This window comes from Corvus brachyrhynchos, unplaced genomic scaffold (genome assembly GCF_000691975.1).
Source record: "Corvus brachyrhynchos isolate BGI_N302 unplaced genomic scaffold, ASM69197v1 scaffold280, whole genome shotgun sequence".
In the NCBI taxonomy this organism is placed as follows: domain Eukaryota; kingdom Metazoa; phylum Chordata; class Aves; order Passeriformes; family Corvidae; genus Corvus; species Corvus brachyrhynchos.
The window spans coordinates 177564-193140 of record NW_008236198.1 but is presented as its reverse complement, the minus strand read 5'-3'; the positions used below and the strand labels follow the sequence as shown (position 1 = coordinate 193140).

The following is a 15577-nucleotide window of genomic DNA, read 5'->3' as shown; positions in this document are numbered from 1 at the left end:
CCTGGGTGACACAGCCAGGTCTGCACGTCCCACTCAGGAAATCAGGAGCACGAGGTTGATCATACTTAAATCTAAACTATTTTTTAAAATTCTTCCTGAATGTGGGGCTGTGGTGAAGCTAAACAGGAGCTGGGCTGGCCAGAGCTGCAGGCAGAGCTTTGGGGCTGTTTTGGTCATTTCTCCTTTTAAATGAAAGGATAAACCTGAAAAAGCAAGGAACAAATCTTTCCAGAAGTGATGTCAGCTGAGCGAAAGGTGACAGATGAACAGAGCAGAGCCATGAGAAGCTCTCCTGGGGAAATGCTGAATCACATCTTTACCTACATTACTCTTTCACTTAAATGAGATGTTCTAAGAGATGCTTCAGGAAGGGGTTCCTTGCTTTATCACACAAAAACTCCATCATTTCTCCAGGGACATGGACACACAGGGAATTACCCCCTTGGTCCAGCACACGCTGCTGCTGCTGCTGCTGCTGCTGCTGCTGCTGCTGAGAAAACCCTCACAAAAATCACAGAAATCACAGGCTGGAAACCACCTGAATATTTCAGTGCTGAGTTGTTTGACACATTTCCCTCCCTGCCTGTGGAGACAGCAAGTGTGGAGGCAGAAATCTGGGATTACCTTTGGCTTGTAGGCGTTGAGCATGGACATCTCCACGTTCTGCCCCCGGACGTGCTTCGGCTGCCTCTGGACTGGAGGGGATGAGGATTTCTGGTTGTTGCGACAGATGCAGATGAAGAAGAAGAGCAAGGCTATGGCCAGGGGAATGGTAACACTTGGCACCAGGATGTACAGGATTTCCATTTTATTCTTTTCCTTGGAATCCTTGTAATCTGGTTCAGAAAGAAAAAAAACCAACCATGAATGAAGCATCCCACAGAGACAAACACATCCCTGGGCCAACTAGAAGTGTTAAAAAGAATAAAACATCCATTTTATCTTGCTGAAATCCACCTTGAATACTGATTCATTTTATTAATATTAAAAGAAAGAATTATTTAGTGGAGTAACAAACTGTCCCTGTAAGGTCAAAGGTACTGATGGGCAGGAAACAGTGGAATGATGTGAGGTGGTCTTTGCTTGGGGTGAAATGAAGTCATGGCCTAACACAGATCCACAGAAAAGTGAATTTCTAGAACACCTTATGGAAGAAGCTTGTGGGAGGTGCCCCTTCCCATGGCAGGGAGTTGGAACTAAATGATTTTGAAGGTCCCTTCCATGCCAGGCCATTCTATGTTTCCAAGAAAAGCTCTGGTGGGAACACAAACTCCTTATTTTGTGTCTTGATTTAAGACAATTTAAAGGAGAACACTCTGGGAGCTGCCTCCCTTTAAAGGTTCAACCAATCCCTTTCCAGCGAAAAGGAATGGATATGAGGAGATGGAGTGAAAAAAAGAACAGTTCCCTACAAGCAGAACAGCACCAGGGAAGCTGGAGCAGGGGTGAAAAGGAAGGATCCAGAAGAGCTGGGATGGAGGATGGTGTAACACAGTCCAAAGGCTCCCTGCAATCCTTGCTCCCTCCCAGGGCTCTTCCCAGCCATTAATTTCAGGAACATGATCCCCTCTTTGCCATTGCCTAGGATATCCAGCACTGCATCCCCCTGGCTGGCTCTGGCTTCCCAGGGAACGCTGCTCCGAGGGAAAAGCAGCAGGAGAGGGGAGAGGCTCTGGGAGGAGCTCGGGCAGAAGGACAGATCCTCCATGCTGAGTGCTCCGGGCACAGCGACACTGACGCCTGCCCTGCTCTGAGGAACATGATCCCCTCTTTGCCATTGCCTAGGATATCCAGCACTGCATCCCCCTGGCTGGCTCTGGCTTCCCAGGGAACGCTGCTCCGAGGGAAAAGCAGCAGGAGAGGGGAGAGGCTCTGGGAGGAGCTCGGGCAGAAGGACAGATCCTCCATCCTGAGTGCTCCGGGCACAGCGACACTGATGCCTGCCCTGCTCTACCATTTCCCAGGAGCATTCCCAAGGTTTAGGCTGGAATTACACCCGGATTAACACACTCACTACAGGGGAACTTGGAGGATCCCGGGAGCCCAGGCCGCCCTGGCTGCTTCCGAGGGCATTGGCAATGCCTGAGGCAGCCTTAGGGAGTCTGGGAGGACGGGGGATGTTTTATTATCCCTGCAGGGTCACTCCAGTTTGTTTGTCTGTGTTTTCCAGGCTGGATTTGTACAAGTGCTTAGCGGCCCACACAGATCTCTTTTATGCACTTCATTAAACATGAACTTGATCTGGAGCTTGGGCTTGACTCAAATTGTGGCAGAGGCAAAGTTCAAATGGTGCTGCATGGCACTTTGCATAACCCCTCTCCTCTTTCAGGCTCACGCTGTCCTCTGCTCCCCCCACGCTCCTCTCTGATCATTCCTTTCAGATTAAGTCGTGCTATCGGGTTTTTAATTGAGAGGGGAGGTATCCCAAATATTCCTACAGCCTTTGGGAAACAGGAGACGACTAAAGCACCGTCCCCATGACATTTTCCCTGTTCCCAGAGAGGCAGGGATTCACACACTGCCCTTCCCCTGTCCTTCCAAACCGTCTTAGGCTTGGCTTTGCTAAGCCTCATGCTCGAATTACGCCGTGTTTCACATCTTCCCGAAATCAGGCTGACAAACTTTGATGAAACAAATCTCTCACAGCTTGTGAGATACAGTTGAAGAAAGGAAAAGAAAGCAGCAGCACGAGGCAGAGGGAGACCTGGGCACCAGTTCATCACCTGAGCTATTCCAGTCAAAGGCAATTATTATTCTTATTAAGTAGCAGCCCCCGCAGTGAAGCCTCATTAGGTTAATGGGCTTCTTGGGAGCCACCCTAATTAAATCCATTTCCCATCTAGGCATGTCCTGGTGAGGCAGAATGCACAATACTGATTAAACTGGGCCTCAAATGGCTCTTTCAGCCAGTGCAAAACCGGCAGAATGGGAGTCCCACACGGTATTCTGGTTTTAATATGCAGATTAGCACTTAACAATTCAATTACTGCTCACCTGATCCAGCTCTGTCTGTAGTTAGAATAATAAAGCCACGAACAACGGGTACCATTTAAGGCAGCAGTGAGAGGTTTTGGCAATTAAAACCTTTGTCAGGAATTCTCCAGGGCAGCCCGTATCTCAGTTATTACCAAGCAAAGCTTGAAAATCAGAGACTTAGGCTCCAAAAGTGTCCTGGTATCCCAGATCAGGAGCCTGAGGCCGGCTTGGCATCTCAGAGCCCATCTAGAGGGGACTGGCACAAGAATCTTCAGAATAGTTTTTGGTTATTTCTGTTGAAATAACAGCAGAAGAGATACAGGACTCAAAAAGTGTGGGGGAAATCACAGAATTGTTGAGGTTGGAAAAGCCCTCAGAGATCAGCAAGTCCAACTCTTAAAACAGCACTGCCAACACAGCTCAGGCCTTGTTTAAAAAACAGAGGTGACATTGCCAGGTGCTCTGAGCTGCAGCTGAAGTTTGTGTTTACAGAACTGCCCTGGCTGCATTTAGGGTTTGCAAAATGAACAAAAAGGGAGACTCAGCTCTCATTTGATTCTGCTTTTCAGAGACCATGGGGAAGCAAGTGGAAGACCTGAACAAATGGGTCCTGATTGTTTTATCTGCATGTAGAAATAACAATATTGATAACAGGCCAAGAAAAAATGCAGCTATTTGCGTGGACATGCCAGAAATGCACTCAGAAATGTTATGGAAATTCAAAGTTTCACACAAAATTTCATGTTGCCCTTCAAGTTGTCACAGTAACATTTACCTTTCCCCTTGGAAAGGAGATACCTTTGATGTCCCTGCTCCATAGCCAGAACCAAATTAAATTTTTTCTGGTTATGGTTATGAACATTCCTGCAGTGAGACATGTTCTGAGTCTGCTCCAAAGTCTTTTTCAATTAATGGAAAGATGGGAATCGATGCCAAAATGGGATCTAAATTATGTTCTTACTGAAAGGGTAGATGAGGGGGAAGGCAGACAGTCTGGGCTCTATCATGTGCATCTCAAACCCTCTCCCTGTTTTTGGGCCCCTCACAAGAAGAAAGCCATGGAGGGGCTGGAGTGTGTCCAGGGAAGGGAACAGAGCTGGGGAAGGGGCTGGAGCAGCTGAGGGAGCTGGGAAAGGGGCTGAGCCTGGAGCAAAGGAGGCTCAGGGGGGACCTTGTGGCTCTGCACAAGTCCCTGACAGGAGGGGGCAGCCGGGGGGGTCGGGCTCTGCTGGCAGGGAACAGGGACAGGAGGAGAGGGAACGGCCTCAGGCTGGGCCAGGGCAGGGGCAGGGTGGACATCAGGGAAAATTTCTTCACTGGAAGGGGTGTCTGGCCCTGGCACAGCTGCCCAGGGCAGTGGTGGAGTCTTAAAAAGGACTTAAAAAGGGATTTAACAGCCGTGTGGATGTGGCACTTGGGGAGGAGGGTCAGTGGTGGCCTTGGCAGTGCTGGGGGTGGTTGGACTTGATGACCTCGGAGGGCTTTTCCAACCTAAACATTTCTATGTTTCTACAATTTAATTTGGCCTAAGGAGTTGTATTGATTGGAACAACAACCTGGAAAGTCAGGAACACTTGAGCTGGCAGTGCACAGCCATTCCCCAGGAAATTATTTTCATGCCACCACTTTGTCACTGCAGGGGCAGCAAGTGCTCAAAGGTCTCCTCAGAGCAGGGCCAGCCAGCCTTTCCTGCACCTCTGTTATTAGGGATTTACAGAAGACACTTTGTGCACTTTTCTCCCACGACGTGACCAAACCCTTCCCCTTTTTGCCCCCAGCTCAAACCCAACCCGGGTCAGGCATTACCGCAGGCCGGGACATCACAGAGCTCCGACTTGAAGTTCTCATCCAAGGTGAAGCACCACGGGGCATCCTTCTGGTTTCCAGGGTTCCTGCAGTAGGAGTGGCCCCCGTTGAGCTCGGGGTACCTGGCAGCAGTGAAGGTGTGGGTGTGGGGGTACTGCGAGTTCCAGGGCTGGCACTGCCGCCCTGAGCGCGTCACGCTCACCGTGCCCCGGTAATCCACGCCCGTGCTGTTGTAGCACTTGTGATCTGCAAAGACAACCAAAAGCCAAAGCCACGGTCGGTGGTGGGTGCAGCATCCACGGGGATGAGCTGTTGGCATCTCCCAGCAAACTCCTGCTGGCCCAGTTGGGGAGCGTGGGCTCCCAGTTTGCTGCGGCTGCAAGGCTGGGCCTGCTTTGCATTCGCATTCCTGGGAGGATTTAAAGCTTATGCTCCTGGAATGAAAAGAGCTTCTGCCAAGCGTTTTTAATATAGGATACACAAAGGAAGTCAGAACTCCAGTGGGAACCTGAACTGCAGCCCTTATTTTCATAGGAAGGTGGAGAACTTGTGGGAGCCATGTTTTATATTTGACTGTTCAGATGTGGAAGTGTTTGGAACAGGCTGCAGCCCAGCCTGATCAAAGAGTGGGCTTAGCCAGAGCCTAAAATTAGGCTAGCTTAGGCAGGACAGCCATGGATCCAGCCCTACAAATGTTCCTCCTGACAAGCATCCCTACACTGCAGCCGTGGTGCTGCTGGAGCATGTCAGGCTGAGGTGGGAGGAAGATGAAGGAGGCAGGAAGGATGAAGCCACCCATGTTCCTCAGCATCCAAATGCTTACACTCCATAGTTTTCTACCCCGTATTAATTAGAAAAGACCTGGAAAAATCCTTCAGAATTCCTGAAAAAATCCTTCAGAATTCCCACCCCTTCTGGACAAGCTGGGGGAAATGCTGGTGCTGGGAAATTCACCTGCGAGCTGTCAAAGCCCAGCACTGGCTCCAGCTGGGATGCACGAGCCCTTCCAGCCAATCTTGGCACAGCAGTACCTTTTCCATGGAGAAACAGACATTTTTCACTTACTTTTATTTATGGGATCAGCCATTGGAATCCCAATCCGGATACAGTTGACAGCCTCGGGGCTGTCAGGCTGGGGCAGATCTTCGCAGTTGGGCAGCTTCAACCTCATCAGGATCATGGGATTAGACCTGGCAAAAATGTACTCGGTCTGGCACAGGACGTTTTCCAGGATCTCACACTCATCCCGGCACAGATCCCGAGGTTTGGGAGCCGAGGAGGTCTCGTCACAGTAGGGGAAGGCGTAGTGGCACAGGGAAGGGATGGCAAACTGGGAGCACTTGTCCGACAAATGGCTGGAGGTGCCGATCATGGTGAAGGCAGCTGGAAAACACACACAAGGATTTGATTTGGGAATGTTATTCGCGTGCTGTTGCCTTCCCAGTGTAACCCTCACTTCCCACTGCAGCTGTTCAGGTGATGAACAGGAATGCACAGCACTAATTACACGGGAAGTCATTAACGATGCTGATTCCACTGACAAGGAAAACACATCAGGTTTTCAACGTGGGATTAATGCTAAGATCATTACCCAACCCCTAAACTTAATTATTCCTTTAATTATTCCTTTTTTTCCTCCCAAATAACTTAGAATCATTTACAAATTCATGTAGTATTTGGAAGCCCAACAGGTAAACCCCAAATTCCTGCAGGGTGACAGCACCGGTTCCCTCGTGGAAGGTGACAACTTTCATACAATCCCAAATAACTTTTCTAACAAAATGCTGGAAGATTATGAACTGGTAGCTGCACATTGCCTTTGTTGGGGCAATGAAGAAGCCTTTTTTTGCAATGCTGACAGTATTTGGGGACAAAGGGAGAAGAGAAATGTGGGATATTCTGACAGCAAGGAAAAAAATCTGAATATAGAGATGCTTACCAGGGCTAGGATCAGGCAAAGTTAATTTATATAAAAACTAGAGAATATCATGATATCTACGATGTCTGTGAATTCAGCGACCCCATCAGCACATCCCTCAAAAATAATGGTAACTGGTTCTTCCCTAAATCCAAAGGAAAACCTCTACCTGCTGGATTATTTATGCAGCCTTTCCCAGCACCTAAATTATTCCAGGCACCTAAAATCAACTAAGGAGGGCCCCCCTTTGCTTTCAAAACTTGCTGGGATAACAGCAGCCCTGAGTCTCCCAGGGGCTGTAAACACACAGCCCCTTCTCCTTGAAAAATCATTTTTTTAGGTGTTCTGGGGGCAGCTGGAGCAGCAGAGACACCCGGATGAGCTCATGGCAAGAGGGAATAAAGACCAAAGAAAAATAACGTTACTGTTTATAAAACTCCAGCAGCTTTTTGGGAGCAGACAGCTCAGTGGGGAAGCAGCCAAGGTGTTTCTACCCACCTGTAATCTGATTTTCTATCTCCCCCTGCATGTGCAAGGACTCCATGTAGATGGTTCTGTTCCCAATGAAGCGGGCGCAGGCGATGCCCCTGTAAGGCTGGCAAAACCCATCCTCCTCATACTCATCCCTGAAATCAGCCAGAAACATAAAGTTGTGATTGTAGAATATTGAAAACAATCAGGATTATTTCCTTCTATTAGACAAGATCTTGAATGTTTGTTTGTTTAAATACACCCCCTTCATCTGCCTGGTAAAAAGAGGCATTTCAGCTTAGCCAAAATACACATGGATGTTGTATGAAATGAGTGCTCTCAAGGCTCTGCTCAGACCTACACCCAGCCTTGATTAGAAGAGAAATATAAACGGCCTGGAAAAACGGGATTTATGTTTATTTAAAGCAGCTAACACATAGTTTTCTATTTTTGAACCAAGCTCCTCCTTAATATTGATAAACACAGCAGGAAGAGTCATGCAAACAGAATTTGAAGTGTATATAGAAAATCCAACCTCTGCCAGCACTGATACCCTGGAAAGAGGAAATGTTTGCTCAATCTTCCATGTGTGGTAACATTTAGTGCTAAGACAGACCCAAAGCTGAGACAGGAGTTCAACAGACACATTTCTTTCATTAGGTGCTTTCTTTTAGGCAATATAGGAGATATTTAATACAGAAATCCAGATGGGAAATTATTTGCCAATGTTCTTCAAACAAAGCAAGGAAAGGAAATTACTGAAGCTCTGAAGACCAGGGCAGTCCCTGGGTATTTTGTATAATCAGCACTGAACAGGGAGTTTTTGGGGGGTTTGGAGGAGGGGTTTTAGTACATGATCCCTGAAATCCCAACTGCATGAATCAGCCCTTTAAACTCCTATATTTTGCACTGAGATTTTCGGGATGGATTTTCTGGACAGACACCTCGGCTCTGCTGAGGTCCCAGGAAAAGGACGTGCTTAATGAAAATTTGCTGATATTTTCTTTGTTATTCATGCCCAGCCCGGACAGCTCCTTTATGGCTCTCAAATTCGGATAAATGATAGTGGAATATCCCTAGGGATGATGACAGCCGGGTAGGGAACAGGTTACTTCCTTTGTGTGTGGAATTCTCCCTCCCCCAGATGCCGAAAGCCCAACAGTGGAATCACACTACGCCTTAATAAGGGAAAAATCAGAGCTTTTTTTAATCAACTCTGCCATTAAGTTTAACAAAAGCCACTTTCATCCCCTCCTGAAGACCTTGGCTGTGAGAGCTTGGAAATGCAAATTCCATGGGGGCTCTTTGAAGTCGCCCGTTCATTGTGTGCTGCCTTAAAGAGCCAGGGCCGCTCCCAGTGCCCTGTCACCGGGGCCAGCGCCAGCTAATGGGATTAGTGGGAAGAAGCGCTGGGATCGCCTTCCAGGACACCCCAGACACCTCCGGGCACTGCCGGGCTACCAGAGCAGCGTCCCGGGATTCACGCAGCGTTCACGGGGAGAAGCCAATCCCCAGGGATTAAGCGCATAATTTATGAGTGTGAAGACGAAGGGGTGGGAAAGAGGGGTGGGAGAGATGGAAACCTCCTCCATGGACATCCCACCATGGGGAAATCAGTGGGAAAGGGTCCAGGTTTCACTGGATGATGGTTCCAAGATGTTCCCAAGCACACTGGAAGCTGGGTTGCAAAAGCACGGCCTTGAACTGCCAATTAAACCCTTCATTAACAACAGCCCGAGGGAAGGTTGAGGTGCCTCAGGTGTTCAGCCGACAAAGAAACCCTGAGATGCAAGCAGGGACACTCAACCACATCCTTGGGTTCCTGCATGGAACCAGCTCTGGTGAAAATATTTTTATTCTGTTGGTTCTTGAACAGAAAAGCTGAAACCTGAGCTGAAAAAACCCAACAGCGACTGCAGGCTCTGGGGTTCAGTTCATCTCCTCATCACTAAATGCTCAGATAGGATATCATTAATTAATCATTTATAATTTTTATATAATTATAGCATCATAAAATCCTTTAAGGTTGGAAAAGCCCGCTAAGGTCGAGTCCAACCATTCCCCAGCATTGCCAAGGCCACCACTGCCCTATGTCCCCAAGAGCCACATCCACAGGGATTTTAAATCCCTTCAGGGATGGGGACTCAGCACTGTGCCAGTGTCTGAGCACCTTTTCTGTAAAGCAGATTTCCCAATATCCACCCTGAGCCTCCCCAGCCCAGCCTGAGGCCGTTCCCTCTCCTCCTGTCCCTGTTCCCTGCGAGCAGAGCCCGACCCCCCCGGCTGCCCCCTCCTGTCAGGGACTTGTGCAGAGCCACAAGGTCCCCCCTGAGCTCCTTTGCTCCAGGCTAAATTTATTATGGAATTTCACTCTAGAAAGGCTCCCCTTTGAAGGGAAGGACGCGGAGCAAGGACTGGGAGTGAGCAGGGACACCAGCTCACCTGGCTGGGAATGCCCTGAGGAGCAGGATTGTGCAGATAATCTCAGGAGGGGAAGATTAGAGTAAAGAGGAAGGGCCAGGATGCCACCAGCTCTGCCCTGGGGCTGCATCCAGCGGAATTCACACAGGGAAAACGGGAGATTAGTAGCTCATAAGGAGCAGGAACTACTTAGGATTGTTTTGGAAATCAGCTCCGTAATGGGGCAGATGGGTGAAACAAATGAAAGGAACAGGAGCACCAGGGTATGACAGGAGGACCCTGAGACTCCGTGGTCCCCTGGACTCTGCTCCCAGAGCTGCTCCGGGGGTCACAGGGACAAAAGAAGGGCCGGGAGGTTCCTCTCTTGACCAGCAGCTCCCTGAGCCACTGCTCCCCACAACAGAGCGGTTTTGGGGTGCAGCCACAGCTCTCCAAGACCCTTTCCCACTGAACAGATGCCTGCCGAGGTGATCACCCTCTGCTTTCCAGACATTCCAGCCAAACCCATCCAGATCCAGAGCCCTGGCCTGACACGGGACCCACGAAAGCATGAAGGGCTCCTGCATCTTAAACACATTCCCCACCTCCTGCTGCCTCCTGGCAGCGCTTTGGCTTTGAGCTCAGCTATTATCAGGTTTGGCTTCAAACACAGCGATCAGGTTTTGGTTTTAAACACACCTATCGGTTTTCGGCTTTAAACACAGCTATTATCAGTTTTTGGTTTTAAACACAGTTCCAGTTTCTTGGGATCAAGGCTGAGCCCGCATTCCTTTCCCACAGTCCATGTTTGGCATCCCTCACCTGCTCTGTGTAAGGAATCACCGCATCCCTTCTTGGATGTGTATCTGCTTCCTGATCCTGATCCCGCGAAGGAAGGGTCCCTCTGGCTCCGGCAGGATGTAAATTAGGTCTGATCCAGCAATGAATGTGTTAACATTTACAGACCAGCTTAAATCCTAATGATTAAATCCTAACGAACTGGAAGTCGGTCCAAGCCTGGAGGCGTTTCTGATTGTGGATGGGCTTAATCCCTTGTGCAAATTCTGGCTCAAGTGGGGAGAGCAGCAGCCAGCAGGTGGAAAACAGGGATGGCAGCCTGCAGGAACAATTCCAGCCTCACCACAGCACAGGATTTGGGGTCTGGGAGCTGCCCCACAACTCAGTGCTGCTCCTTGCACTGCCTGCACCCCACAAAGCCCCGGGCAGTGTTGGGTGAAGCTGCACAAGACAAAGGGCTGGATTTGAGTGACCAACAGATGATACAGCACCGTAGGGCTTTAAGATGGTTTCTTTTCAGATTTGGTTTCCACTCTGTTTTCTGTTTCACTCTGTCAATATTTCCAGCCTGGATGTTTATCTTGGAGCTTGCCCATTGCCTTTGGATCTCGCTGCAGTTCCCCCCATGACAATACCTCTGGCTTGATGTAATAATAGCACCAAGGATTAAATTTACACCATCTTCAGGTGTCTTTGAGCATCTGACTGCTCACAGTTCACAGAAAACCGAGGAACAAAGAGCTCTGAAGGGTGTCCCCAGCCCAAATCTCTTTAAGATCCCATTCTCTGATTCCATCTCTTTATCTCAGCTGCTCCTGGCGTGAGGCTCCAGTGAATCCAGAGGCTGATCCACTTCCCAGTGCAGCACCTTTCTGGAACTGGGCAGAATTTCTGCCTCTGCAGCTTTTTGGGCATCCCCACACAAAGCAGGCAGAGCAGAGAAACATCAACCATCAGCTTGCAGTATTTATTTTATTGGTTCCCACTAAGCCTGGAGGGGCTCTGTGGTACCACCTCCTCTGCAACTGGTTCCTAAACACAAACCATCTCTGCAGGGTTCTCTGTCAAACTTCCCAACATCCTGAATTTTCTTTGCCAGTCTTTTTCTAAATTACAAGAAATTGCCCCAATTTAAACAACATTTCCAGCAAATGCCAACAACGAGCCCAGGAACTCAGTTCAGCAAAGCTTTGTAACCAGGCTCTAACGTGAGTTCATTTAGAAGTATTTCCTATATTCACAGAAAAACTGAACCCATGAGATCATGCTGGATTTTTTTTTACAATCCAATATATTAAAAATGCATATTCCAGACATGGTGTCATTGTGTGGTCATTTCTACCACGCCCCATGGATCTTTCTTTCTTTTTTTTCTTTCTTGTTTTCTTTCTTTCTTTCTTTCTTTCTTTCTTTCTTTCTTTCTTTCTTTCTTTCTTTCTTTCTTTCCCTCCCTCCCTCCTTCCTTCCTTTCCTTCCTTCCTTTCCTTCCTTCCTTCCCTTTCCTTCCTTCCCTTTCCTTCCTTTCCTTCCTTCCTTTCCTTCCTTCCCTTTCCTTCCTTCCCTTTCCCTCCTTCCTTTCCTTTCTTTCCTTTCCTTCCTTCCCTTTCCTTCCTTCCCTTTCCTTCCTTCCTTTCCTTCCCTTTCCTTCCTTCCTTCCCTTCCTTTCCTTCCTTTCCTTTCCTTCCTTTCCTTCCTTCCTTCCCTTTCCTTTCCTTCCTTTCCTTTCCTTCCCTTCCTTCCTTCCTTCCTCTCTCCCTTCCTCCCTTCCTCCCTTCCTTCCTTCCTTCCTCTCTCCCTTCCTCTCTTCCTTCCTTCCCCTTTTTGCTTTCAGAAGGATTTGAATGAGTACCTTTCAAGAAAGAATCATAAATACAGGACTAATTTGGATATCTTAAGCAGAAATGGCCAAAGGAGAGAACAGAACGAGGCAAGACAAAGTCCCAAATGCTTTGAGTGTCCCAAAAGCCAGCGTGGATTAAGGTGTAAATGCAGAGGAGGTTGATTTATGGGAATTAACCAAACTGAAGAGCAAAAGCAAATAAATGCTGGATTATCTCCCAGATGTACCAAGTGGAGATGGAAGAGTTTTGGCTCTGGGTGAGGACTGTGCAGACATTTTTTTCACTGACAAAGTGAAAGGCATTTTATCTTGCTTTAAAAAAAAACAACCTCCTTGCATAGCACTGAACCAGTCAGAGCTGTTTATCCAAATACTTTCTATCCAACAGCAGAGTCCTGATGGGAAAAAAAATGGATTGGTGGGAAAAAAAATGGATTGATGGGAAAAGGCAGTGCCTGGTTCAGACAACCAAGTGCTTTCTGCTCTTCTCTTGCAGGAAAAATCAGGAGTGCAGGACAGGAGTGGGATACCCTGGGTCTGGGGACACTCCTGTCCCTCTCCAGAGCTGCATCCAAAGGCTCCTGCTCAACACCGGAGTCTCACCCCTCCAAATTTCCAGCCTAAACCCGGGGTTCTGGAGGGTGCTGCTTTAGGGGAGTTGAGTCCATAATGATGCTGAGAGAAGAAACACGCTCAGGGAAGCTTTGCCATTAATTACTAGGTGCATCAATTAATTATTTTCATGGCTATGCACACACCCAGTGCCCCCTCTCTGGGTAAATTATTTGTACATCATTCAATAAATTCTGTTTTGTTCCCACCTCGTGTTCCAGCTTCGCACGGGATGAAATGAAAGGGTTTGGACTTGGCAGGTCTCCCTTAAAACAAACAGATGAATAAAATTCTCTCATACTTTCCAAAGAGCAAAACCCTTGTGCCTTGCTTAGAAAATGGGAACACGCTGGCTCTGGTTCATGATAATATTTCAGCAACGTGAGGGCTGCATTTCACTTTGCAAAAAGAAGAGAACTGCCCAGACTTCCACATCACTGCATAATATAGGGAAAAGTTCTGGGGAATAAAAGCTATTGCTGTTTGACACCCCTTTAAAGGCACGCAAAGAGCAAAACCCTTGTGCCTTGCTTAGAAAATGGGAACACGCTGGCTCTGGTTCATGATAATATTTCAGCAACGTGAGGGCTGCATTTCACTTTGCAAAAAGAAGAGAACTGCCCAGACTTCCACATCACTGCATAATATAGGGAAAAGTTCTGGGGAATAAAAGCTACTGCTGTTTGACACCTCTTTAAAGGCACAGGGCAGCCAGGGTTGAAATGGCTCCCTAGGAAAGCAGAGGCAGAAAAGGAAAAAATTCATTATGCTGTGCTTTGACAGAATGACATTTATAGAGTCCCACAGCACCTCTGGATAATAATACTAATAATAATAATAATAATAATAATAATAATAATAATGAAAGATAATGGAAGGTGTCCCTGCTTATGGCACGGGTTGGAATAAGATTATCTTTAATGTCCTCCCCAACCCAAACCATTCTAGGACCCTGTGATTAAAAAATACCAATAATTAAATAAGATCTGCCTAAGGAATTGCTTTTCTTAGTTCTTACCTCACTATTCAGACTGATGGCTGCTTTCAATGATGCCTCCAATCCAGATATGGATAAATAATCCAAAATTCCTGTGGGTTTGGGATGCTGGTTTGAAGGGATTAGCAATGGGAGGGCATCAGGGAGCCCAGACTAGCACTGGGGCCACATTAGGGCCACGAAATGGAGCCAAATATTGATCAAAAATCAATAAATCAGCCCTGCGATTCCGATCCAGAGATGGTTTTCTCCTCCCGAACACCTGAAGCGTCCCTTTGCTAACACAACTCCTGCAAAGCCCAAGGGCATTCCCTGCAGGCTGGGGTGGCTCAGCAGCTGCAGCTGGTTAGGGAACAACCTTGGAAGCAGGGTTTGGCTCTTTCCTGGCAGATTTCTGACATCGTTATTCAGGATGAACTGCAAATCATGTGCTTGAAGTTATGGGAATGGCAGGAAACTCCTGGCACTCATGTTTTGTTTGACAGAGCTATTTTAAGGTTACGTTTGGAAGGTCGGCTCAGCCAAGTTTCGAAATGCAGAGGGGGAAAAAACGTGAAATGTTTTTGAAGAGCAGTCAAGAGGGATAAGATTACACGTGCTCAACGCTGCCTCCTCTCTCGGAGCTTTGTGCTGCCCAGAAAATCCCCTCCCTCCTGCTGGATCGCCTCCCGGAGCCGCAGGGGTCTCACACACCCTTATCCACCCCTCATCGGGAATCAAGCTCCAGATAAGGAGGTTTGGATGGAAGGATCATCAGCTCCACCCCATAAATCTGCAGCTGCTCTACCCTGAGTGATCCCAGACCCCCTGGCTGTTGGTCTGAGGGGCCTTGGGAGGGGATGGATGGGGCTGGAGCACATCCCATCCACATCCGTGTCCTACACACCGGGCACTGGGCACCAAGACAAGCAAAGGGAAGAGACTTCCTTTAAGAGCTTGGCCACATCCCTCAGTATTTTTTGCTCAAATCCCTCCTAGCTGGGAGGAAATACTCAGAATTTAGGGCTGAATTTTGCACATTTTGGTTAGACTTGAGAAGGATGCCCAGCCCCAAATTCTGAAAATCCTGCTTTGAGGTAAGAACTGTGTAAAAATGGCAGTTTTCTACTCAGAAACGGGACAAATCCCTCCTAAAACACACATTCTATGAGTGCCCTCTGAGTTTATTCCAGCCTGGCGGATGCATCTCCATCAACCCCATTCCCAGCTCTGTACAATTCCCATCCAGCCCCCAGATCCCACGGAGCTCTGGCCTCAAACATCTCATGGCTTTCACAGGCACAAAAAGTGTTCAGGGACCTGTTGGACTGGGAAGCTGAAATTCCCTGGAGACTCTTCTCCATAGGGAAAAGCTCTCCACATTTGCTTGGTGCTGCATGAAGTGTTTTTCCAGTGTTTTTCCATGTAGGAATGGGAGCACAACACATCCTTCTGCCTCTCCGTGTCTGCCAGGAGATGCACAGATAAATCCCATCACTAAGGACATGCTGGAGATTGGAGTCAGTCTCTAGTCAGGGAAAAACCCCCCAAAAAGATGGAATTTTCCATTTTTTAGTCACATGAAGGTACAGAGGTTGCTCAGGTTTCTTTGAGGTATTAAATAAATTGTGGATGGCACTGTGCATCTTCACAGATTTCCTCCCCCTCATACAGGAAAGTGAATTTCTGGGACATATTTTAAAAAATAAATTCATTTATATATATGAAAGAAATGCAGCCAAGGTTGAGCCACCTTTCCAATGGCTCAATCTGCACATTA

At 47.8% G+C, this 15577-nt stretch overlaps 1 protein-coding gene across 3 annotated transcripts in view; it reads right to left on the bottom strand.

Annotated features, from left to right (window-relative positions):
* ROR1 (receptor tyrosine kinase like orphan receptor 1) overlaps nt 1–15577 on the bottom strand; it is a 147026-nt gene that overhangs the window by 5190 nt on the left and 126259 nt on the right. For 2 of the 3 annotated variants that reach the window (XM_017740668.1, XM_017740684.1), the window contains 4 exons: nt 7199–7326; nt 5848–6165; nt 4783–5028; nt 625–836 (listed from right to left, as the gene is read on the bottom strand). In XM_017740668.1, the coding sequence (XP_017596157.1) occupies nt 625–836; nt 4783–5028; nt 5848–6165; nt 7199–7326 (904 nt within the window). The remainder of the gene's footprint in view (nt 1–624; nt 837–4782; nt 5029–5847; nt 6166–7198; nt 7327–15577) is intronic. The other variant, XM_017740675.1, reaches the window with a different exon arrangement.